The sequence below is a fragment of the Barbatula barbatula genome, assembly GCF_947034865.1.
Source record: "Barbatula barbatula genome assembly, chromosome: 3".
Taxonomy (NCBI): Eukaryota; Metazoa; Chordata; class Actinopteri; order Cypriniformes; family Nemacheilidae; genus Barbatula; species Barbatula barbatula.
The window spans coordinates 24,308,241-24,334,136 of record NC_136764.1 but is presented as its reverse complement, the minus strand read 5'-3'; the positions used below and the strand labels follow the sequence as shown (position 1 = coordinate 24,334,136).

At 44.1% G+C, this 25,896-nt stretch overlaps 1 protein-coding gene across 1 annotated transcript; it reads left to right on the top strand.

The window, feature by feature from the left end:
- The first annotated feature begins 800 nt into the window (after window positions 1–800).
- On the top strand, window positions 801–25,682 carry ptch2 (patched 2). The gene is made up of 22 exons (XM_079453712.1): window positions 801–965; window positions 2,187–2,379; window positions 9,390–9,579; window positions 9,689–9,758; window positions 9,868–9,959; window positions 11,942–12,137; window positions 12,228–12,349; window positions 12,947–13,094; window positions 13,800–13,931; window positions 14,032–14,187; window positions 14,267–14,359; window positions 14,449–14,574; window positions 15,232–15,350; window positions 15,469–16,208; window positions 17,320–17,462; window positions 17,556–17,736; window positions 17,827–18,107; window positions 19,213–19,350; window positions 19,437–19,579; window positions 22,808–23,192; window positions 23,281–23,788; window positions 23,909–25,682. Exons 1-22 carry the CDS (start codon window positions 816–818, stop codon window positions 23,941–23,943), a joined length of 4,341 nt encoding a protein of 1,446 aa, XP_079309838.1. The 5' UTR covers window positions 801–815; the 3' UTR covers window positions 23,944–25,682.
- The last annotated feature ends 214 nt before the right edge of the window (window positions 25,683–25,896 follow it).

Below are 25,896 nucleotides of genomic sequence, written 5' to 3'. Positions count from 1 at the left end.
CTCTCTTTAACAAAAAAGCATTTGTTTGGTCTTTAATGTCATTGTTAATCAAATCAGCAAATCATGCATTATTATTATTATTATTATTAGTTCATTTCAAAGTTTGAGTTTTAAGTTTAAGGTAGACTATATAGCCTGCTGCATGTGGCTCCATCTGATTAACTTGTATTGTCGTTCTCTGTTTCAGGCTGTCAGTATAAAAGAAATCCGCGTGTGTGTAGATGGCATGTGTGATAGCGTGTTAAAATACGAGCTGGGGCTATTGGAAATGTGCAGAGCAGAGCAGCAGTGCGGTGAGCGAGCGAGTTCCTCTCGCACTTCCCCCTCCCGGCGCTGCCTGCCTGCCCTCCCTGCCTGGGTGGTCTCCCTCTCTCTCCACTTTGGCGAGCTGTTGCTTAGCAGCTAATAATAGGAGATGTTTGCAAAGTAATTTGCCTCTTCCTCGGCCAATGAGAACCAGAGCACTTTTCCATCAAACCACCCTTTTCAGGATTCGCAAAGGGGCTACCTCTCCAAATGTTACTGCAACAGGATCAGAGGTAGACTGCTCGCCACTTTCCTCTGCTTTAAACCCAGTTACGGGCACCAGTTGTACGAATGAAGACCGAGGGATCTATACGGATTCGGGCGCATAATGTTGGGATGGGATTGGAAGACTTTGGCTCAAGGAAAGACTAGAGAATATTCTTTCAACTTTATCCCGACGGATGCGCGCGTCCCGTTTCTTGGATTATTATTGTTATTATCGCCGCTGCCTAACGCACCGCGTTCTTCTTTAACTTTCTTCGGCGCTTCTTCGTTTTCTCGTTTGGACTATGGCCTCGGATCCCAGAGACCCGGGGGCCGGTGGTGTTTTTGGAGATTTACCCCCAAGTTACACGCGCTCTCCGCCGCCTGCGAACTCAGATGTCCTCCGGAGACCCAGTTACTGCCACGCCGCTTTTGCGTTAAAACAGATTTCTAAGGTGACTAGCGCGTTTCGAGTGGGATTTACACACTCACCACGTTGTTGTTGTTGTTGTTGTTGATTCTCGTGTGTGTTATTTGCAATTTCAGGGAACTGTAAACGACACTCTTCTGCCAAGTTTTAGCTATCGCGGCGATATAGTGTAGATGTATGGGAATGAAACGACTGAGCACATTTACGCAGCTCCTTCGTCTCAAATAGTTTGATAGAACCTTGTTTTACGAAGAGAGCAAACTACACTAGTAGTTCGGACGGGGACTTTCATGAATGGGAGTAGAGGATCCATTCATTTCAAGTGGATATACGCGCGTTTTGAGTCTTTATGGTGTTGGTGTAGATACAAACGCAGCGTGTTTGTTTGACAATGCGCGCGTCCTGCTGAGGAATTCACCGATTAAGTTTGATCTGACAAAGCATCAGTGAAGCGCATGAACGCTTGGCTATGTGTCAAAACTCCCCGAAACATGTCCGCTTAAAATGTGGCAAAAACGATTCTAGCAACGTTCATCTAAACCTTCAATCATATTGCGCATGAAAAGGGTTTGTTTATCTTCGGTTTGCAATTTTATTAACAGCATTAGAAAGTTTACAGTACAAGTACTAGGATAAGTGGCATTGATGGTAGACTTGTGTCTAGAAATAATGACGAAACGTTTGCATTAATAAAAGTAAAGCTGGATCTCCTGATGCAGCTGCAGTTCCTAACAAGAAACTGACAGCAGTTGAAGTTTCATTGTCCTTATGTGAAAAAACTGTTCTTTAGATAGATTGTTAAACTTTGCTTGAATTTACCATTCGTTTTTTGCTTGATGCTTCTTACGGGCCAGATGAGAAACTCCAGGCCTGTTAGATGTTTCGAAAAGTCCCTTTAATAGTCAATGAAGGTTTATGAACGTTTTTGTCTCATCACGTTTTTTTATAGCGTTAACCCCTGGTTAGACTGGATTAGTAAAGATATAGTATCTGATGTTTATAGCCGAGGCAACTCTGCGAACGACTGATATGGAAAAGAATGCCTAGCTGTACATCTTTTACCTTCTCTGTTATACAGTATGCCCGAGCGTATGTCATTTTAAAAGAAATAAAATAGGCTTGTTTGTAAATATTGAGTCCTGCGTTGTCGAAACAGTTCGCTGTCCTGGCAGGGCACCTTGTGTTACAAGTCATCCGAAATAGCATCGCTGTACATGTGAATAAGTGTTTCTCTCTTGTGTCTCAGGGGAAAGCTGTGGGACAGAAAGCACCGCTGTGGATTCGGGCGAGGTTCCAGGCTTTTCTCTTTTCTCTGGGCTGTCACATCCAGCGACACTGTGGAAAAGTGCTTTTCATTGGACTGCTTGTATTCGGAGCCTTGTCTGTTGGTTTACGAGTGGCCGCCATCGAAACGGACATCGAGAAACTATGGGTGGAAGGTGAGTCTGAGCTTTCGTATTTTGGTGCCTCGTGGGTGGGTTTTGGGACTTCTCTTTGGTGATGTCACCGTCTATCGGATCTGTACAGACAGAGGCAGCATTTTATATAGAAAGCACAGCTCGATTGTGTCTCACCTCGAAAGAAGACGACTGTCTTCGCTCAACTTAACTGATTGGAAGTGTGATTGTGGTGCGGTTGGTGGGTGATGTTTGACCCAGACCTTGTGTGGGCTTCTGATATGAAGTCTCGGGATCTTTTGGCGGACATAGACCGTGGCCTCTGGAATTCCATATCTCCTGTCACGCACACGTAGCATTCTTGTTCCTAGCTCATGCAAGCCTTCTCTTGTTCTCTCTCCATCAGCCTATATTGTTTGCTGTGCTTGATGTTTTCCCCCCTTTTCCCGTTTGACGTCCTTTCTGCGCACTTCACTTATCTGTGCATTTTCAGGCAGCTTTATTTGGTTTTCACACCGCCAAATTCCTCCTAAGCCCCCTAGGCTTTCGCCACACTGCTGATCCCATGCACAGATGGGCTGTGTGTGAATCGTTAGCCATCTTTCAGAGCGCTGACCCTCCCCCTCCTGCTCGCTGTGTGGTCCTTCACTATTCTTGGATTCCATTCAACAATAAAGGCACCCCCCCTTTACCAAAAAAAGTGAATGCAGCTGAAGTTTACCCACCTGTTTCACACTCGCGCACACAACACACGCCCTTGTGCACAGTCAGTATTTCGTCATTTGACTTTTAGAATTAAAACATGTTGTACGTGTACGTTACATTAGTTTGGATTGGAAATAAAAGTGAAGAACTTCAAAACTGTAAAGCATTGCATTTAAAGCACTACATGCTCGCTCGTTCAAGAAAATGACTTTTGAGGAGTGTAAAAGCCATTTAATGTTGGTTTTGTTATTATAATTATTTTTGAAATATGCAGAAGTGTGGTAAGGTATGAACCTATGCTCTCCAAAGAGAACTTTAGATGCAGTTTAAAGCGAAGGGAGTGGATGTTGTCAGCGAAATTCGTGATTTAATGTAAAGCAGACATAAGGTATGGGGCTCCTGGAGTGAAGTGAGCCCGAGTGTTGAAAAGGAACGCTGTGCCTTTAAGAGGCAGTCCCTATGTTTCTAAAGTTTCTGCCTGCGTTGTTTCCCCCAATAGCCCATTGACAAAGCTGCTCTGGGCTGAATGGGGAGTAAGTGGTATGGTAACAAGGAGAGGTTAGTTCTCACACACAGACCCACACATACTCGCTTCTGCACGCATACACACATAAAAAGTCACAGGGAGAGTTTTATAATGGGTCTGGTGATTAAAAATAGCATTTGTTACCTAGTTCAGGTAGTGACAATTAAATACGTAGTTGCATGTATCCTAGCCCAAAAAAAGAAAAAGTGATATTGAATAAGTGTTTTACTTGGCAATTTTCTGCCCTCTTAATATGAATAACATAACATGACTTATAATGCAGTTATTAAGTTGCATCTAAATGTTCCATCATTTTCCACATCCAAACTGCTCGCAAATATTGTAGCTTTCTTATGGCTCAGTGGTTAGAGCATGGCGTTAGCAACGCCAAGGTCATGGGTTCGATCCCAGGGGATTGCACATACTTAGAAAGAAATGTATACAACAATGGAATGTAAGTCGCTTTGGATAAAAGCGTCTGCCAAATGCATAAAAGCATATATTCAAATATGCTGTGTGTGGGAGCAATAAAGATTTGCTGGGCCCGTGGAACTCACACTTGCCCAGCTGTGCATTTCGGAGCATATGCCGCCTCATTATTTACCCCTGAGGTGGTAACTGTCCCTCCCTCACCCCTGCTACCCTCCCACCCAAATGTCACCCGGGCCACCAAGTGTCCATGTCCTCAGGGACCACCCAGCCATCCATAATTGCTTCCGCCTTCAAACGATGTGCGAAAAGTAACAGCCTAGCATAGGTCTGAAGTTGACTTGTAACAACAGACCCGAGATGCCCTTTAGGGAATACACTGCATTTTGTCTGTTGGGTCACAAAACTGTTGTGTCTTATTCTTACCTCTCTTTAATGCAGAAAATGCATGTTATTGAGGTTTTGTATGGTTTGCAGATGAATTTGATGAAGTTATTTATGAGAACATCTGATTTAGCTTTCATTGTGGGGCAGAAGACAGAAGGGGGTAGTAATGAAATAAAATATAGCATAGAGGTTTGAGTGAAAAAAATTGTGACGGAATTGTTTGGAAAATTAGGAGTTCATCTGGTTTCTCACATCGAACATAAGCGCTACATCATGTTGTAACTGTGAGACGTTTGCAATTGGATTGAGTGATTTTTACCGCATTTAGAGTGAAGGACGAGGAAAGCTTTGTCCATGACATGTTACCCATCAGATTGGAGGAAAAGAGCATACTTTGATATGCGATTACATGCTTGAGTACTTCTGGCCTCCCAAAAGGATTGCTGGCATTTAACAGTCATTGCAAAAATGTGCGCCGGCCTAAACAAACGGCCAACGTTTTCAAACAGACGGACATGTTTATTTGCTCATATACGCCCGTAGCTTCATTTTTCTCATCCATTTTGACACAATTTTGGTGTGCCTGACAGACGTGTACACACATACAAGCTGTCCAAACATTACACAAACGTGCGCAGGGATATCTGGGTAGCAGGCCTGGTTGAATTTTATTAAACCACAGAGCAGCAGAAGAGACGTATAAAGAACATATACACACCGTATGAAGGCAGAGGGAACCACCAAAGCACATGCTGTACAGAGACGCATGTAGACCCTTCTGTGTGTTTGGAGCAGTTATCTAAATAAAATATGTTAGCTAAATGCAATAATTCATTAGAAAATACACAGTCTTCCAGTTCTGGGGGCGGATTTGAGAGAAAGAAAGCTCTATGAGGCATTATTGGAGGTGAATGGCAAGCCGCAGTACCCCAGCTACGTAAATAAACTCAAACTGCCGAGACTGAGACCTCACCAGTAGAAAGTACAAACAAGGCCAGAGTCAACCTGGGTCAGTTGAAAATGTTTATTTCAACCCCCCCACCTACCCCCCCCACACACACAGGCCGGCCTTCCAGCCTCTATTACTCAAGAACAGCCACAAGAACTGAAAGCATCCCTTCTCCTAAAGTCTATCCCAATTCAGAGCAACCAATTACGGTTTTCTCTGCCAGCGTCTTCATTCTCTTGACCTAATCAGTTTGTTTGGCATCATGCTTGTTTTTAAACACTGGACGCTGATGCCGTTTAAAGGTTGTCAATGGAGCAATATCTAGGGAAAAAATGAAATAAAGTCCCGTTGGCATCTGTGGTGAGAGTAAATCAAGGCCTTTCTCCGTGGCACACCTTTGTGTTTATATTCTTAAGCTAATGTTACTAGAACGACGCCAGCAGAGGCAGGAGAAGTCCAGACCCCCATGAAGCTGCCCCTCTCACGTCCGATTCAGACAGTATTTCTTACATTCAGCCAATGAGGGTCATTTCTTTGCTCCACTTCTTTGAAAAAAGAAAATGGTTATTTTTGCAAAGAAAATGTGTCCTTTTTATACTCCTCAACAGTTTGTTCTTTGGGATCGTGTATTTTTTTACATTTTGTTGGTGCTTGGTGGAGAAGAAATGGTTTCTGGGCTCAATAAATTCATTTCCAGTTTGAATGAGACCAGTAACGTGGAAAATTTTTGCCTTTCACCATGCGATGAATGTATGTTTCAACCACACATTAAGCTGCATTAGCAGCCAGTGAAGTGCCTAATGTGGGTATTTTTCACAGCAGCCAACACTAGGACTGATTAGCATAATTAGTACAGGGACGGCTATACATATGGAAATGGCCAGGACCTAAATGCCAGAACCGGTGGAAATTTATGTCAATGCTGACACAAGTTTCAGGTCTGAATAGGTGCTAGCTCAAGCAAAGTCTATGCTATCCTGATTTGTTTTTAATATTTTTTCAAAAAGATGCATGTTACGAGCTATTGTTTATTCACACTAGCCGAAAGTTACTTCAGAGATGTACAGGAGGACAAACCATAGATAATTCCCAACCTTATTGTTTCGTTCTCTGGGAAATCTCAAGGTCCAATTTGCTTTGGTGGCGACTTGCTCGCTTCATTTTATTCTGTTTGTTGGGAAACAACTGAGAAAGACTGAAAATGATTGCGACAAAGGCCCGCATTGAGTCTCGAGTTAGTGCTCACAGAGGTGGAGCAGTCTCCATCTGCCTCTGTATTGGGAAGAGATGGGGTGGTTCTCCGAGTCATGGTCTGGCCATTGAGACTTTCTGTGATTGAGAGTTGCAGTGAAGTTGAAATGTTTAAAAAGATTTGCACTTGAGCCAAATCTATCCCCCTTGTCTACATAATGTGTCTGAAAAGAAGAGGAAGAAAAAATCAAACAAAGAGCTTGGAATGAACTAGATGGGGGCTTGGCGGACCCGAGGCAAAAGAGCCGGACCGGCTCGTTTTGTTCTTGCCGGTTTCATATACTAATGCGTGTGGGAGAAAGAGGGAGAACAGAAAGAGCCAGTGAATGCACGTATGGGAGAGAGTGTGTGCTTGGGCACGCACTGGCACCCGGCTGTTTATCTGTGTGCTTGGGTTTACTTGGGTGGCGAAAACAGGTAAAAATGTCTCTTTCAGCAATCTTCCATGTGGGACTTCCTCCAGAGCAGCGTGAGTCCTTTCAGAAGCCTCTTAATCCTTCTAATCTGGCCCAAAACACTTTGAAGGTGGCCTGTTCTAATGGAGAAAGCACTGGATTCATAATTTGTAGCTCGGTGCAACTGCACCATGTGAGGAAGGATGGGCAAAACATTATTACTTGACTTTTATTTTTTAAAGCATATTGTAAATGTATTTAATAGTGTTAAAACTGGTGTTATTTGAAAAGGCCATTTGAGAATTTGGTGGGTCCTCTGCCGAGGTGACAGGGGGTTTCTTCTCCATGGTTAATTACATGTCACTTTCCATACTGCTCCCTGGGAGGGAACCTTCTTACACCAGCTCTCTTTGCTTGTCTGCTCATGGGTGGGAGCTGAAACACTTCTAAAGGCTCCGACCCATTGTGTACAACCCAGCAAAAAAAAAAGAAGCATCAGTTTGTCTGGAGATTAACTCCACCTCATAGCATTTTATGTGCAAGCGAGAATTTACAAGGTCCATTGCATAGCTGTGTAATATGCGAGACATTAAGGCTAGTTTCCTGCTATGTTGGGGAATGTTGGTCAGACCCTCCTCATGGATAATTGGCCTGTGATGGTGATGTCACCCCTTGGGCTGTGAAAAATGAAGCACAACCAAGGAAGGAGGGTGATGGGAATCTCTGTGTACATACAGGACCATGACTTTAGTTTCTGTGCAGGTTGTAGCGTCTTTATTTATTTAGTTCTTTCTGTGAACGCATACCTATCCAGACCTTTCCCGGCACCGTCAAATCCACAGGCTTCAAATAAATGAACAGACCTAGCTGTTTAAATCTCAAATTGACACCCCGGAACACTCTCGTGTCTCCCGGTTCCCTTTCCCCTACAGTCTTGTGTGTTTCTGGCTGTGAAAGTATCTGCGTGCCTGCCTTTTTAAGCGTATAGCAGCAGCAGCGAGCCGAGAGAACAGAGCAGAGCTCCCATCTGGAGGGTGGCTGCTGAGCGGAGCGGTGATTGAGCGGCGGGGCCCACTCGGGCCACAAGCTGGGTGGTCCAGATGGGAGGAACCAGACACAAATAGCTATAATTTACTTCAGGAGCCCCTGTAATTACAGGCCCAAGGATTGGAGCTCAATTCCTGCAGATGCCTGAATGCATTAAATATGAACACACTGTCTTTAGATCGACAAAAAAGCGTGTTTGCATTTCGCAAATGGAAACGGCCTTCAGATATTGCAGAAGCAATGTGTTTATGTAACCTAGATGTCAGATAGCTGCGTGAATGAAACCAGGAGGGTGAATGTTTACATGGATCGGGCTGTACGCGTCAGTGTGCGGTTTACAGTCGCTGTTTCAGAAACTACGCAGAATTAATGACGTTCCTGTGCAAATCTTTGTTTCTTCTCAGCAGAGGCCATTTTCTTTTAGTTAAAAGAAAGAAGGATATTTAAGAATCAAATCAGCAGGCTATTATAAGGACAGTAGTGTTATGCCCCTCAATCTCTCCGTTTTTCTGTTATCATGTCTCTCCGTTCCCTCTCACAATTAACCAAGGCGAGCAATGAGATGTGCAGCCTATGCAGGCTTGTCTTCATGTATTGTAAAACGAAGGGGCAGACGGGCAGTCTCTTATCCTCGCCGGTTCGTTTCATGTGCATTTGGCATGGCCACAGATTCCCCGAGTCCTCTTTTCACTACCGCCTTCGTTAATTGGGGGCTGGACTCCGGAGTTTCCTCTGCGTTCTTTGATGCTTTTTTATCCCTACTCAGCATACCACATGAACAGCGTTTCTGCCTCTACCCTTGTGCCTCACTCCCTACTTCCATTAACTACTCACATCTTGGATCCAGGCACCGTGACCTGGAGATCAAGACCTAAAATGATCTTGGGTTCTTCTTATGAGAAACCACAGTTTGTGCTTAGCAGTGTCATTTTAGTCATTAATTAAACCAGTGGTGGGAAGATTAACCCAGAATAGAGTTTCTGTGGCTCTTGAGTGTTTAAGCCTACCACATGTTGGAGAATTTATGGGGGATTTTGTGCAAAAGCCTGTTTGTTAGCCTCGTGTGACTGCATGATCTGTGTTGTATGCTTTAAGAGAACACTTCCATTCGGTTTTGAATGCTGTTGAATCACAAATCCGGCCCTCGCATCTGTTTCTGTGGTCGGATGGACAGTGCACATGGGAATAAGAACCGTGGTGATTCTAATTTCAGTAAAATTGGGGTTTAATTATGACATTAACCTTGTGGAAGCATCATTACACAACTATACAGTTCCTCCTACTGTTTATACAAAGGGTTAAACTAAATCCACTGGTAGAGCCAACTGGACACAATAAATGACAAGTTTATTCTTTTTCTCAGCCGGCAGTCGAGTAAGCAAGGAACTGCGGTACACGAAGGAGAAGCAAGGAGAGGAGTCAGTTTTCACCACACAGATGCTCATACAGACACCCAAACAGGAAGGAACCAATATTCTTACCCAGGAGGCTTTGCTGCTCCACCTGGAGGCTGCTCTGTCAGCCAGCAAAGTCCAGGTGTCACTTTATGGAAAGTGAGTACAACCCCCAACAGGATTACAGGGAATTAAATAACGCTTTTACACACGGTCCTGCCCCAACACGATGTATTTCAATATGTGGCTTTGTGATATCTATCAACAGATCTTGGGATCTTAATAAAATCTGCTTCAAATCTGGAGTACCAATTATAGAGAATGTCATGATTGAGAGGGTAAGCATTTTTAAATGTTTGACTTTTCATGTTTTATTTATTTAATGCATTTATGCTGTAATTCTGGTGTTGTGTCATTGAATTTATTCATTTAAATGCTTTTCTACAGATGATTGATAAGCTTTTCCCCTGTATGATTGTGACTCCATTGGACTGCTTTTGGGAAGGGTCAAAGTTGCAGGGAGGATCTGCCTACTTACCGTAAGCATTTTACTGCCATTTCTCTAAATGATTCATTTATTACTTAATTTGACTGTTAGTTATAGCCAGTAATAAGGAGGCAGAGTGTTAACGACGGTTTAAGGTAGTGTTACTTTAACACATTTTGTCCCCCCCTCCAAATATAACAAACTCTGCTATAACAATTGGGCTTTACCTTCAACCAAACATGACCCTGGCTGATGACTCCGACAAAAAAGCTCTATTTAGTCTGTTAATAAGTTAAGGGCTGGTTCCGTCGTCGTTGGGACTTGAGCTGTCATCGGTGTGGTGAGGGGGCTTTGCAGGATAAACTATAATCCTGCACCCCTGTCCCACCACCCATTCTCCCCCTCTAAGGCTGTGGAAGCCCTTACTGGATGGGGACAGAGAGCGAGAGATGACTGCTACTGGGTGGGTGGGAGGATAGAGTGGAGGGGGGTAACTGGGGAGCCTTTGGGTCAGACAATGGTAAGCATTCTTTTAGTTTACGAGTGAGTGTCCATCAGTGAGGGGGCCCTGGAGGGGGCCCGGCTTTGTCAGCACTGGGTAACACTGTGCATTCTCATGGTAATCGCTCAGGCTTGGAGCTGTAAGTTGTCCAACAAATAAAATGGGTATTATTCAAGTTGTGGGCCCAGAAAGAGAGAAGAGTGAGCGATAAAATGGAAAGGGAAATTAACATTGGCCAGTGTAGGTAGTTTAGCCTTCCACTTGTAACATCTCTGTAAAATTCTGTATGTTCACATCCATGTTATGGATGATAAAATATAATATTTGATTCAGTTGGTGACAGCACAAAAAGTCTCACTGCGAAAAAAGAAAACCAAGTTTTCTTTTTTCTTTTATCGCAGATAATTTTTTTATCACAGACCATTTATTATTAACGATAGTACAATGTTATTGTTTGTCTTATTTTTTTTTTGCCGAGCATGAAGAGAGGTTTGAGGTAGCCGCTGAGGCTAATGTGCTCTCAGGCTTCCTCTTCAGTTCAGCTGTATTTTTTATCCAAAGGGAAAAGAGAAAGGGAGAGAGGCAGAGAGCGAAAGGGAGGGAGAGAGTGAAAAAACTTGGGGGAACAAAGAGCAGCAATCTATGGAAAAACAAAAGGGCCCATGCCGGTTCACTCAAGCAAAAAATAGGAGATAAAGGAGACTCTCTTTGCAAGCAGGAGCAAAGGCGCTTGGTATGTGGGAATGAGAGAGGACCAGCTTTATTTGAAGCTGATCTTCATGAGTTATTGGAGTGAGATTGGGCCGGGAGTTTGGACACTTTTCACTTTTATTCTTCTTTACCCACAAATACTCATTACAGTGAATGGCCCCTCTCTCACTCAGGGGTATCAGCGTAGGTTCTATGGCATGTTTCTCTGAGATCTTAGCTCGATATTGACTAGAAATGTTGTCAAGGGCATGGTAACCGGATGTGAAAATGACAGGATAATAAAATTTTTCATGCTTTGTTGTTATCAGTGTCCGTTTTGAAGAACCACTCTGCTGACATGTTATGTTGCAACAAATCAACTTGTTAAAGAAGCCGAACTGTAACTGTAGAGAATTAGCCCTTGGCACATCAATAGACAACAATCCAGTCTCTCAATAACCGTCGAACACAGATTAAAACCAGAACACTGGGCTCAAAGCAGCATTCAGGAGGGTCGGCACAGCCCTTCCCAACTTTCCCACTGCCCGCCTTTATTTTTATCAAGATGTTTAGTGGCAGAGGTAATTGTTATGACTCGATGCCCAAAGTTAAGAGACAGCAGCCTGTAGACCACCAGGACATTATGCCTCTCCGTGTAACAGGATAATAAACGCTACTTTATGTAACATCTGTAGCCCGCCACCATCAGGGGCGGTGGGATGCGGTGCTATCAAAGCAAGTAATGGGAAAATAGTGTTTTGCATTAGGAAAATTAAAAAAAAGGTTTACATGTGATAACTATATCAATGTATGGTTATGCATCGTGTTGTTTTCATTGGTAGGGGAATGCCTGACATTCAGTGGATGAATTTAGATCCCATCAAGCTAATGGAGGAGCTGAGCCAGTTTACGTCTCTGGAGGGCTTCAGAGAGATGCTGGATAAAGCTCAGGTGGGCCACGCCTACATGAACCGCCCTTGCCTGGACTCCAACGACACAGACTGTCCGCACAGTGCCCCCAATAAGGACCCGCAGCAGGTGGGCGCAATGTTGCAAATGTGTTGTTATGGGTTTGACTTCTCAGTTTTTATGAGTTTGCATTAAACATGCTGTCTGTGTTTTCTTTAGGTCCCTGACATTGCTGCGGAGCTTCAGGGCGGTTGCCATGGTTTCTCCAAGAAGTTCATGCACTGGCAGGAGGAGTTGATCCTGGGCGAAAGAGTAAAGGACTCCCAGAATGTTTTGCAGAGGTGAGAAAAGAAAGGAGAGAGCCGAAGAGGGGGGGCATGTGGGTGGGCCTCTCTTAGGAGGCCCTGATGAGAGAGAAAGTGAGAGGGAAAAGCAGAAAAAGACAGAGAGAGAGGAATCTTTCTGACTCTTAATAACCTCACACATCCTAAGAATTCCTTACTTGAGGAGAGATCAGTTTCCACCTCTGACCCCGGTATAGGAAAGACCAATTAAACATGATGGACAGCCACGTAACCTATGGATGGATCTAAAATGTAGAGCGGAGAAAAAAGAAAACACATTGTAATAGAAAAAATGTGCATGTGATACAAAGTAAACAAACTACGCCTAAACCAAATGCGAAGGCAAATTATTTTGACCCCTGTAATTCATCCCCTGTGTGTATTTTCAATGCAGTTTAATCTGCAATAAATGAGAGTTTGGGATAAGAGCGGTACGTTGGCCTTCCGCCCAGCTCTAGAGCCTTGTCCTAATCTCAGTGGAAGTGATAGAGGGATTTACAGGAGCCCATGAGGGGCCACACGCACCTTTCCAGTCTTTTATCTTGTTTTCTTCGAAACGCTCATCTTCGACACAATTTCATCTGTCCTCTACAGTGCCGAGGCCCTTCAGACAATGTTCCTTCTCATGAGTCCCAAACAGCTTTACGAGCACTTTAAAGATGACTACGAGATCCACGACATCAACTGGAATGAGGACAAGGCCACTGCCATCCTGGAGTCCTGGCAGAGAAAGTTTGTTGAGGTAATTTCCTATTTCACACTACATCAACACCTCACTGTGAGGCCTGAATGGTTCAAATGATTTTAGAGGACATCAGCCTCGGATGCAGAGTTAAACAGAATGAAGCAATGGTCAGCCTAGGAGGTCACAAGTGGTGCGGGAGGGTTGTTTTCCTTAGACCAGAGGATGGCAACGTCTGGCAGAATTCCATCAATCCTCAGCTGCCTAGTAAACGGAGTCCTCCTAGGAGGCCACCGACAGACTCCCAGTTATAGGAACAAGCTGTTTTTGTGATAACTGACACCCAGCCTGCTGACTGAAAGAGAGAGAGGGAGGGAAGAGCCTACAGCGATGTCTGCTGCCTCAGAAAAAAAGAGAGAGGGAAGTGGAGTCAGGGGAGGTTGGGGGTATAGGGCACTGTAAAAACAAAGTGCAGGGGTATTTCGTTCCCCTTAAGGTTGCCGGCCATTCATGGCGCTGATGGAGTAGCCAGAAAGACCATGTGATCTCATCTGATCCATCTGACCTCTGCCCTCTGGCATCTGTGCTCATTATTTCTCGCTTGTCGAGCTTCATAGGGACTCGTGCTATCTTGTTTGTGTGTTATTGGGCTAAAATACAAGTTGGATATATTTGTGTGGCTTGTCGGAAAATGTAAATTAAGATTGATTCAGTATCATAAGACATGTATTGGTTTGATAATTCAAATTGTGATTTTGCTTCCAGGTTGTCCACGGTAGCATTCCTCAGAACGCTGCATCTAACGTTTACGCCTTCTCTACAACCACTCTCAATGACATCATGAAGTCTTTCTCCGACGTCAGTGTAATCCGGGTGGCAGGTGGTTATCTGCTCATGGTAAGTCATCATGTGCTATCTACAAGCTAACTGAAATGCACTGAGTTTGTTTTTTATATTTGTGGAGCTGTTTTCTTACCCATCCGTTCTCTGCGCACAGCTGGCCTACGCATGCGTCACCATGTTGCGCTGGGACTGTGCTAAGTCTCAAGGTGCTGTAGGGCTGGCAGGAGTGCTGTTGGTGGCTTTGTCTGTGGCTGCAGGACTTGGATTGTGTTCACTGCTGGGGCTTTCCTTCAACGCCGCCACCACACAGGTATACACACACCTGTACAACGTCTTCAGTTTACACTTCCCCTGAGGGCGGCAACTCAGTGCTGTGTGTTTCTCCACAGGTGCTGCCATTCCTAGCCTTGGGCATTGGAGTGGATGACATGTTCCTGCTGGCTCATTCCTTTACTCAGACTAGGTCCAATATCCCATTCAAGGTATGTAGCCTCTAAACATTCTCTGGAACTTGAGTGTTGTGGCTCAAGAAGATCACAGCTCATGTTTTCCCTTTTCCTGTGTTCCGTAGGAAAGAACGGGTGACTGTCTGAGAAGAACTGGCACCAGCGTGGCGCTGACCTCCATCAATAACATGATTGCTTTCTTCATGGCTGCCCTAGTGCCTATTCCTGCTCTCCGGGCCTTCTCTCTTCAGGTATGATTGTGCTTTTTGTGTTTGTACACATGTCGTAAAGCACTGCGCCCTGTGATGCCCATTAAAAAAGACTGGCAGGGGCAGTGACTTTGTGAAAAAGCCAGTAAAAGTGGCTTTAATAAAGGAGCGGTCAAAGTTAATTCAGAGTTAGGGCAGCCTTTGTTCTCATCTCTTTCTGGCATTCTCTTTTATGGTCAAACCCCTTCATCCACCTAAATTCACAGCCTGGCTCTCAGGTGGGAAGGGAATACAGAGAGATAATGAGATGAGTGAATATATCAGTATATCACCCAGACTGTGTTTCTCTGATCTCCCCAGGCTAGCCCTGGGTGGTCTGTGCTGTAATGATACGGAATATAATGTCTGTCTGAGGCTGGCGGAATTGAGGGGGGTTGTTCTGCTTAGACTCGTTGTGACCTTGGGAGTCCCCACTCCTTGGCTTGTTGACTGTTTGGGGTGTGGGGGGAGGGGTTGATTTAGGGTGCATATTTTACTTTCTGGGATTCAATCCGAGGTACTAAAACAGCGAGGGATCCTGAATGCAGAGTGTTTTTTCTCAAGTTCAGACGGCAGCTGTGGAGTCGGATGGCAGGGTAGAACTCGTGAAGGAAAAGACTTTGGCCTCTGTCCTGAACTCTCTCTCACTTTTTATTTCAGGCGGCTATTGTGGTGGTCTTTAACTTTGCCATGGTTCTTCTGATCTTCCCTGCCATTCTGAGCTTGGACCTGCACAGACGCGAGGACAAACGACTAGATATCCTGTGCTGTTTCTACAGGTAACTAAAATGGACTTCACTTATTTCATTTCAGTTCACTCTTCACTTTTGGTTATTAAAAAACTGATTGGTACATGACAGAATTGATTAATAAGTTTCTATTTTCCATCCCTTCCAGTCCCTGTTCATCTCGAGTTATCCAGATCCAGCCTCAAGAGTTCTCTGATGCAAATGACAACCACCAGCATGCCCCTACCACCCCCACCTACGCCGGTTCCACTATTACCACCAGCACCCACATCACCACAACGGTCCAGGCCTTCACTCAGTGTGATGCAGCTGGCCAGCATATTGTCACCATACTGCCTCCCACCTCCCAGATTTCCACCAGCCCTCCATCCATGGTTCTGACCACCCCCACTCCCACCACTGATCCTTATGGCTCCCAGTTGTTCACCACCTCCAGCTCCACCCGAGACCTCCTGGCCCAGGTGGAGGAGCCCAAAGAGGGCCGCGAGTGTGTGCCGCTCCCCTTCTTCCGCTGGAATCTCTCACGCTTTGCACGAGAAAAATACGCCCCTGTGTTACTTAAGCCTGAAACCAAGACTGTGGTGGTTGTCGTTTTTGTCGCTCTCTTGGGCCTTAGCCTCTATGGCACAACAATGGTTCATGATGGACTCTACTTGACTGACATTGTCCCTAGGGACACAAAGGAGTATGACTTCATCACGGCCCAGTTTAAATACTTTTCCTTCTATAACATGTACCTGGTTACCATGGATGGCTTTGACTATGCCCATTCCCAAAGACAGCTTATACAACTTCACAATGCCTTTAACACTGTGAAATATGTGATTAAGGACAGCAATCACAAACTTCCCAGAATGTGGCTCCATTACTTCCAGGATTGGCTCAGAGGTAAGACTTGGTTTCACAATATGTTCTTATTTAGCTGTGCTTGCTAATGCACTTTTTATTATTACTTTAGTAATTGCTACTGTTACTATTTACTATAACTATACCGCTAACATGAAATAATAGTTGATAGAAATTCATGTTTTTAAAATTAATGTGAATGATTATATTCTAAGTATATATTTTTTGCCTGTACAATGCCATAGATATTTATTAAAGGAGGGACCGGCATCATATTTAGTAAACAGAACTTTGCTGCCCACTGGCTTTTGTGACTTGAACAAAATCTGTAAGAACATAGCAAGGCCATTTATGATCATTCACATTATTCATTTCTACTTCTTTTTGTTTGTCATAAATCAAGATAGGAGTCTATATTTGAGTCTGGGGATATAGCAAATCTGCCAAATAATGAGGAAAAATTAAACATAGTTATGCTCAAATAAGTATAACATTTTCAGTTGTGTTCATATGTGAGATCACTGAATCGTATCTCTTAGGAAAGGTGAGAGAAAGAGTTCAGTGAAAGTTCATTCCTGTCATCTGCTTTTGTCTGCTTTCCACCTGGCCAAAGAGAGTATTGTCGGTGGGTCAGGGGGTTATCTCAGACGTTTTGTGTTCCCCTTTGCTCACATTATCCTGTGATAAGAGCTTAACTGTGTGATGCCACAGCAGTTGAAATTCAGTCAATTGAAAAGAAGTGATTTCTTGTGAATGGCTGTGGAAACTGGGAGTAGTTGAAAGACTTTTCTTCCCTTCACTCTCGGGCCCCCCCATGCCATTTCCTTTTCTTGTGAGATGTCTGTAATTACAGAATGGTTGTGGAAACAGTTTTTCTGCTGTTGCCAGACTTTTTCATTTGGAGAGCACGGAATGCTTTCTCTGGTTAGTTTATTCAGCCCACACACACTTATTCAGCAGCAGGCAGAAAGATGGAGAACTCAGTGAGAGGAGGGCATTTGGTTTAAAAGTCTGTTTGTGTGATTGGCTTGCCTGTAAATCTGCTAAAGAAGTGATTTTACCAAGCCCAAAGCATGCTTGTGAAAGGGAATGTTGAAAGATTCTTGCAAGTCAGAATTTGTAGGTCTAATTTGCATTTCTGTGCTCCACATAGGTTTGCAATCTACATTCGATGCTGATTGGAAGGCAGGCAGGATCACCCGTGACAGCTATCGCAACGGCACTGAGGATGGAGCACTTGCGTACAAGCTGCTTATTCAGACTGGCTCCAAGAAAGACCCTTTTAACTACAGCCAGGTGTGTGGTCAACCATTGAAGCATGCAGAAATACTACTTCAAAAATGTACTGTCTAAAAAATTGGTATTTAAACGTTCTTGCTTCGCCTAAAGCTCACAACCCGTCGGCTGGTGGATGAGGATGGTCTCATACCCCCTGAGGTGTTCTATATTTACCTGACAGTATGGGTCAGTAACGATCCACTGGGTTATGCTGCCTCTCAGGCCAACTTCTACCCTCACCCTCGGGAGTGGATCCATGATAAGTATGACACCACCGGGGAGAACCTTCGCAGTAAGTGACCACCTTTCTCATGTCATTACTCCTTCATGAACTCAAATGTGGTAATGTGATTTTCATTGTGAAACCTGTTCTCTCTTTTAGTCCCTGCAGCTGAGCCTCTGGAGTTTGCACAGTTTCCATTTTACATGAACGGCCTCAGACAAGCTTCCGACTTCATCGAGGCCATCGAGAGTGTGCGCTCCATTTGTGAAGAGTTTATGCGCCAGGGAATTCAGAACTATCCCAACGGCTACCCATTTCTGTTTTGGGAACAGTACATTGGTCTACGCCACTGGTTTCTTCTGTCCATCAGCATAGTCCTTGCGTGCACCTTCCTGGTGTGCGCCATCCTCCTCCTCAACCCATGGACCGCAGGCGTCATTGTAAGTCTGCCTTCTCCTCACCTTAATCCATTTCCAACTTGCTCTCCGACTTGTCTTTCTCTTTTCAACCCTCTTCCTCTATTCTCTCATTTCTCTCGCTCCCCCTGATCCCCTCAGCACAGCTCAATAACTTTGCCACCAGGGCGGTTTTCTGGGGAGGGCCTTGGCGGGTTGTCCAGAGGGTGCTGCATGCATACACACACATACACACAGTCACACACATACATAGTCTTGCCCTCACCTCTTTTGTCATTTAAATGGGTGCTGCAAGACTTTCTAAAGGAGAAATGCAAAGCTCTCCTGAAGGCTTTTACCTCCAACTGCCTTTGTCTAGGAAATTTAGGGACAGGACGGATCTCCCTAGTCACGACCTTGGCCTGCTAAACCCATCCATCAGGGGCCGTATGTAATGGGGGTGGCCGGTGGGTGGGTTAGTTTAACGTTTTAAAGGCATTTCACAGGCTGCTTGGGTTTTTTATGCAATATGAAAAACTAAGTATTAATGTATGTATTTTTGGTTTAGCTGCAGTGTGGTACTCGATATGTTTAAGTGCTAATGCCTAATAATTTGGGCTGTGCTTTTTTTATCATATTCTTATGGTCCAAAAACCATCCGTGTTCTCTTCAGTTTTACAGCCTATATGTGGCCGCAGTAAAATGGATTTTACCATCTCCAATTTAAGCGTGACCAAATTGGAACCCCTGCCAACATCAAAGGTTCTCAGGGTAAAGACTTTACCAAGTGCCCACTGTATTGTATCAAAAAACTGTAGAAAAACATGGAGGACTAAATTGTACCAGGAACATGATGGCAGATGGGAGGTCCTTATGCACTTTAACATGTAGTGTGACTTGTTTCCCTTGCTCTGAAACTGAGAAGACATGGGGTGGGGACAGGACATGGTTCGGGATGTAACGTAATACTTAAGGCAGACGACAATGAAAAGTGGAGGATGCAAACCCAAAGAGGCCCAGTTCTAGATTGTCATTCATTTATTTCAACACATACTTTCTCTTGAGGTCAATGAATGGACATATAGGCTGTTTAGAAGCATGCATTTTTGAGAGCTTAACTAACATGCTTTCCTTTAAATTTACCTTTCAGGTTTTTATTTTGGCCATGATGACTGTGGAACTTTTCGGCATAATGGGATTGATTGGTATTAAGTTGAGCGCCATTCCAGTGGTCATCCTCATTGCCTCTGTTGGTATTGGAGTGGAGTTTACTGTGCACATCGCGCTGGTAAGGCCCCTTTTCAAAATGTTCAGTCTTTAAGTATTTGTATTTCTGCAAGGTACATAGATTCACTCTTAATTTTCACTATGTAGGGTTTCCTGACTGCTATCGGTGACAGGAACACTCGTTCAGCTGTGGCAATGGAGCATATGTTTGCTCCTGTGATTGACGGAGCCATCTCCACTCTGCTGGGAGTAATTATGCTTGCCGGCTCAGAATTCGACTTCATTATGAGGTGAGTGATTGACACTTCTCCATGCTGGTCTCTGCAGTTGGCCCGTGTGCCTACTTTGAAAAGTGACACGATTGTCCATGTGGCTCCGGGGTACAGGTGGTAACGTTTGCCTTCCACCTTTCCCTCATCACCTGGTGTTGTCAGTCTGGATATTAACTCCCCTCAGACCACCACGGCACTCTGACAAACATCCTCTGAGTCGCATGAATGCGCAACAAATGGAGGAAACATCAAGGGAGTGCAGCAGCTGCTTGTAAACATGTAAATATACAACCCACTGAGCGGTGACTCATACACGCACACGCTCACAACGTCACCCCCGTGATTTTGGGGAGGACATCAACTGTCCAATCATTTGGTTCAGAACTTTTGAACCTTTTTGCACAGTGCAATACATATGAAAGTTCGCTCTGCCCATCCTTGGTTCGACACGAAACATTCTGAAGTTACCTTCCAACCAGTACATTTGGGAATTCTTTTGCCTTGTTTAATGTTCGCTTCCCAGGAAGCAAATAACAGTGTTTTTCAGTTGGATCTGGGCTTTGCTGGAAAATGCAATGTTATAAGATTAAGGATCCAACGTACCTTTATATAAAAAATGAAACCTTACAATAGTCTCCTAACTCCTAAGATGTTAAAACGAGCCGTCTCTCTTTACACCGAAGATGATAAAAACAAGAAAAAGTAGCACAGTTTGGGTGTCCAAGAAACTGCAGGGGGTGTTAGACCAGATTGCTTCGTGGTAAAGCTGAGGAAGATTGGGGGTTGGGCATCGGAGCGAACCATTTGGTGAAAGTGGTGTGCCAGCACTGGGGCATTCACGGTGGGAGGGCCTGGTCCTCTAGCTGGGGAGTAGCATAAATACATCGCTGTAAACATCTCCTGGCTGTGGGACACTGAATAAACAGGAGAACAAGCTCAGCGGCCCCTCTCAGAACAAGCCACCCCTTCCAACCCCTGACTCGGAATGGAAAAGATTACAGTTTATATAAACAACAGAATTCCTAACACTAGGTCTACTCTGGAGGTCTAACCCAAGCGGGGCCCGTGGATGGTTTAGTCTTTTTTCTTTTTTTTACTCCTTAAATAAATCACGCTCCACTTTCGGAATGTTGACTTAGTAAAATAAACAAGTGCCTTTTTTCCAGTCTTTTCATGTATACTGGACCATCAGACAAAATGACTGCTTTTAACTAACAAAAGGTGGATGTAAGTGCAGCCAGAGATGGTTGGCTTATTTGTCTGTTTTTTAATTCTCAAACAGCCCTCATGTTCTCATTGAACATTGTGTTGAAAGGGTGATTGTGGCTTTTCCGCACTCCTGTGGAAGTGTCACTCACACTGCCCAAGTTCTCAAAATGTTTTCAGGAATCGGTGTAGAAAGTTTTCAAGAGCTGAGCAAAAAAACTAAACGGTTCACGCTCATGCTTTCTGATTCGTGTGTGTTAATGGACGTGGGAGACATGAGAGAAGAGGGAGGAAGGGGTGGAGAAAATGAAAGCCATAGCGAAGCCTCTGGTCTAAATGTGGCATATAATTCGGAGTCTGGTAGTGTTGCATTTTACACACAGACCCCAACAAGCCACCTTGGGAATTTGGGTTTATAGGTCAGTTTAAATATTACCTCTCCTTGACTGTGCAAAACGACTGAAATAGGTAATTACAGTCTTTTTAAAACCGTGATACAGTGCAGGTCTCCTCAGGGAGCCGTGATAGAGACGCTAACTAAAATAGATCCAAAATGAAGGTTCAGTGGCGCGACGTGGGTCAGACCTGTAATCTTTTTAACAGGGTTTTTTTATTCATTTGCCTGACGGTTCTCAGACAGCCAAAGTAAACACATTGCCTCATTGGAAGAGACGGGTCAATGGACAGCAGTTTCCACAGTACCCCTAGAATGCTCCAAGCAGATACGCCAAAGATGCACTTTTTCCTTCTTTTTGAAACCCAAGGATCTTGTAGATGTTACAGAATCGAAAAATGGTCAGAGGGTGGGAGGTTAAGAGAACATACCAGACTTTTTTCCAGATTCTGTTGCTCTTTTCGCTACCTCCAGAAGTCTGAACCACAGCTAAAACAGCTGAATTGTCTCTTTTCAGTGTAAGCGTTTAACTGAAGTGCCCTCTAATTTTCTCGTGCTCTTTCTTTCTTGTGGTGAATCAGAGCCTTCACATAATGCTCTGAACTGAAGCGCAAAAGACACAGACACCCTCGCAGCCCTGTAGCCTATTAGCGAGCTCTTAATTTTAACACGCCAGCTGGGCACAGAGCGCAACTGCCATAGCGTTTGAGCGTGCAGAACCACATTCACCATCTTCTCCCTTGGCCCATTCGTTCAAATACACAATTCTGATGCCACGTCCAGCGTTTAGCATCTCTGCAGTGCATCACCAGAGCTGCTAGTGCCAGTGCCAACCAGACCTCCATATTTTGGGCTTTGGCGGGTGAGGGTGGTGTTTCCTGCAACATTTCAGCACTGCGTTGAGGTTACCCCTCTGAGAAATGGTGTGGTCCAAAGTGTTCCAACAGAACAGCTAGTCTTAGTATCAGTCTTAGTCAGACCGGCTCGGGCCAATGAGAGAGATTCTTGTCAGCATCTCCAATGCACACAGAGTGCTTGTTGACTGTTGGAAGCGTTGTTGGTGGAGGGTCAGTTTTACTGACTCAGTCTGTTACACAAGAAATGCCTTTCAATAGAGCTTATTGCTAGCGTTGCATGATTAGCTCTCGAGCCAACATGGCTGTCGGAGGCCAGGAGGAGGGAGAGGGCGGTGGAAAAGAAAGAGATACAAAGCAAAGGTCTGCCCAGCTTAAACATAGAGGTGGTGTGCCATGGCCAAGGAGAAATACAATCTCAATGAGATGGGGGTATTAGGTTGCGGAGGGAAAAATTACATTAACAGCAGCGACAGCTTTCGAGCCAGGGAGAGCGAAAGAAAGCAACAGAGTGTTTCTGACGTGTAGAATCTGCTCGCTAATGTAAACACGTCTCCTCAGGAAGTGGCAGGGCAGTGGTGATAGATGAGGGCTCCCAGAGGGAGAAAGAGCAGGCGCTCGCTTCGAAGATGGAACCCAGGAATTTCCCTCCAGCATTGTCAGGTCGCCAGAAGAAAGGAAGCAGGGAGAGGAAATGCATTGAATAAGGGGGACACTTTCAATAGCTGTCGAATATTGACACCTTGTTCCTGCACGATGCTTATACATCTCTATTTGTGTTTTCTTTTACAGATACTTCTTTGCCGTGCTGGCCATTTTGACATTATTGGGGATCCTGAATGGTTTGGTGCTACTTCCAGTACTGCTGTCGCTCATGGGTCCCCCCTCTGAGGTTGTGCCCTCTAACAACACCAATCAATTGCAAAGTCCCTCCCCTGAGCCCAAGCCACCACCTATGAACCACCACGGGTACTACACTGGGAACATCCCAAAGGGACCGCGTCAGGCATTCTCCGAGACCTCCGAATCGGAGTTCTATTCTGAAACCACCTCTGGCATCGGCGAGGAGGAATACAAGTACTGTGACAGGAGCACGTACATCACACCCCCGGCTCAAACTCCCACCTCCCATATTTTACTGGAAGCCAGCAAAAACCCCAGCTTCCCGAAGCTTACAGTAAGTTTATCACGTCGACGATAAAGAAAACATTAAGGAACTGTTTGTTTCATTTTTTAATTCGTTCTCATTTGTTTTTGCCTCCAAGGTGGTGAAGCCTTTCCACGAAACAGGCACTAAAGGACAGCTGAGTGAGTCTGCCCAGAATGCGGTCAACTCTGTCAGTTCGCAAATCACGCGATGGGATAACAAACACGAGTACCAAGGGCCAAAGCGACAACATTTACCAAGTGACAGGACCCACTGTCCTCACAGGACTACTCAGTGTGGCCCAGGGCCACAACCAGGGAGAAGGCAGCAGCAAAACAGGACTACAGCCCCAGCCAATGGCGCCGGGGCATTGCAGCGGCCTAACAATGCCATCACCATGGTTACAGCCACAGCCTCTGTGACGGTGGCAGTGCACCCCAGTTTGCCGGGGTCATATCAGGGTTACATGCACGAAGGGTTCGAGGATACCGAGTCGGACACTTTCGAGGACTCTAAGAGAACTTCTCAAACATATGGAAAAACTTCTAATTATAAAAGAGACTCTTTGGAACTTCAAGATCTGGAACCCACAGAGAAAAGCCAACATCAATCTAACCAGGCGCTAGGTAAGAACGAATGGTCACTTCTAGCAGTAGATTTAGAGATCGCTCATTTGTTATAAATAAACAGCTGTCCGTACTGGTTTCTAACCATGTAATAATTATATTTGTTTGCGTGTGTTGCAGATGGTGCATGGATCCAAGCAGCCAAAGATTGCTAGACTGCTCCCAGCCCCCGTATCCCTTTGTCCGGAATCTCTGGCTGCCTCGGGAAGTCCCCATTTCCAGCCTGGTGTCTTTGAACTGTACATAGACCTCACACACACGAGAGGATTTATTTTAAAATTATTAAAAAGGTCTGCTTAGACATTTATAAATATATATATATATATATTTTAATACTAAAAAAGAGGGAAACTATTTTAAATCGTGCTGTATAACTTGTGTATTCACTTGTGTATAAGAGGATTTGGAGGCATTGTTTCCTCCGTTGTATAGATTCTGAAATGTGCTATATGTAAAAAGAAGTTAATATTAGGTTATTGAAATGCAAGGTCAGTGTTCCTTTTTTGCTGCTACACTTCAAATTTAAGATGACATGTCTTGAACATATGCAGTACCCCTTTCCCCAACACAAGCCGAGATATAACTTTTATGTTAGCAAGTTCTTAAACCGCAGCCAATAGGAAGCTTATCTGTATTGGTTGAAGATGTTGACTTATTGCACTGTACAAAATCTATATCAACACAGATAGCAGTTTCTGTAATTTCCAGTGTTTTTCCTTTATTTATTTTCCTTTTTTTCCTGACAGCAACCATTGTGCCTTCTTTACTTTCAGTCTTACAACTTAATTTGTCTGTTCATTAATAAGTAACTATATTGTTTTTATTTCATGGTCTCCTTGTTGGTGCAAAACTCCCTATGTAGTACAGTGTGCAGTGAACAGACTATGAGTCATTTGCAGTCAACAGACTCCATTTGCAGTCTACGTTGACATACTTGAAGGGCGGTCAAATGATGTTTTTCTCTACGGTTATTTCAGCCATGCGTTGTGTAAGCTTCAGTATGTCACTATATATATCCCAGTAAATGATTGGGAGATATCATCAATATCATTTAGAAAGGGAACACTATGTGAGTGCAAAAGGAGATTTTCATTATTTTTTATATTGCTGACTGCTTTGTTCATAGCAACGGACATTCGCAATAATTTACCAGGTAGTTGCCCCCGGGGCATCTCCCTCAAGGCCAGTGTATGGACAGGTAACCAATTCTGGTGCTAGTCTTCTCAGTATTTTGTCTTCGATTCAGTTCTCTTTCTTGGGTCCAATTTCAAGGCAGTATTTCAGCAAAAAAAGCTCACTCGTTCAGTATTGGTCACATCACTGCCAGATTAAATGCAGGGAAATGTGTTAATTTAAGTGGCAGCTTCTCACACACCATTTCTTTCTGTCTGTATATTTAACTAAATAAATAGCTACTGTTTCTGAAAGACAACACAACATAAGCAATCGAAAGCACATGTACAGCGTAAGGACAGGAGACAGGGGTAGGGGATGGGGGTCCTGCATAGGGGTTTTGATTTAAATGTATGTCATGCCATATAAATTATTTATATAAAATGTTTATTTTTGTAGTTTGTACAGATGTTAGTCGCTAGACTGAAGTTATATTTTTAAAGAGTAAATATATTATAAATATAAATATATAATTATATCTATTTGTTTTTGGGGGTGGGGTGGGATTTGAGATCTTCATATTGCTGTTGGAAATTATGAAGGAAAGAGGTGGCTACAGTTGACCACCTTGCGACTCTTTGCCCTTCCTTCTCCATGTAAAGATTTGAAGAGTTTCTGTTATTGTTGTTGTCTAAAACACTGTGACTTCAGAAAACTTTGTTCGAGGAAAAAAGAAACGATGTGACCATCATTTCCTTCACCCTTTATAGGAATTCAACTAACAAAATAAATGCCAAAAAAAAACAACAACTCTTGACTCGTGTGTTTATTTAAAAATATCGTGTTGTCTGCACTGTTGTCTCGTTCCAAAGAAAAGCTGTGATTTGACGAAAAGTCACACCCCATTAGATGGCCAAACACAGATGTAGGAGTGTGAAAGGAGGGAAGGAAGTTTACACGTATCAGCTCCACATTTCCTGTTTTATTGTTGTGAC

Coding starts and splice junctions, on each gene's coding strand:
- ptch2 (XM_079453712.1), top strand. CDS start 816: ATGGCCTCGGATCCCAGAGACCCGGGGGCCGGTGGTGTTTTTGGAGAT. Junction 9,960..11,941: donor GGAGGATCTGCCTACTTACC/GTAAGCATTTTA, acceptor TTTCATTGGTAG/GGGAATGCCTGACATTCAGT. Junction 12,350..12,946: donor TCCCAGAATGTTTTGCAGAG/GTGAGAAAAGAA, acceptor TGTCCTCTACAG/TGCCGAGGCCCTTCAGACAA.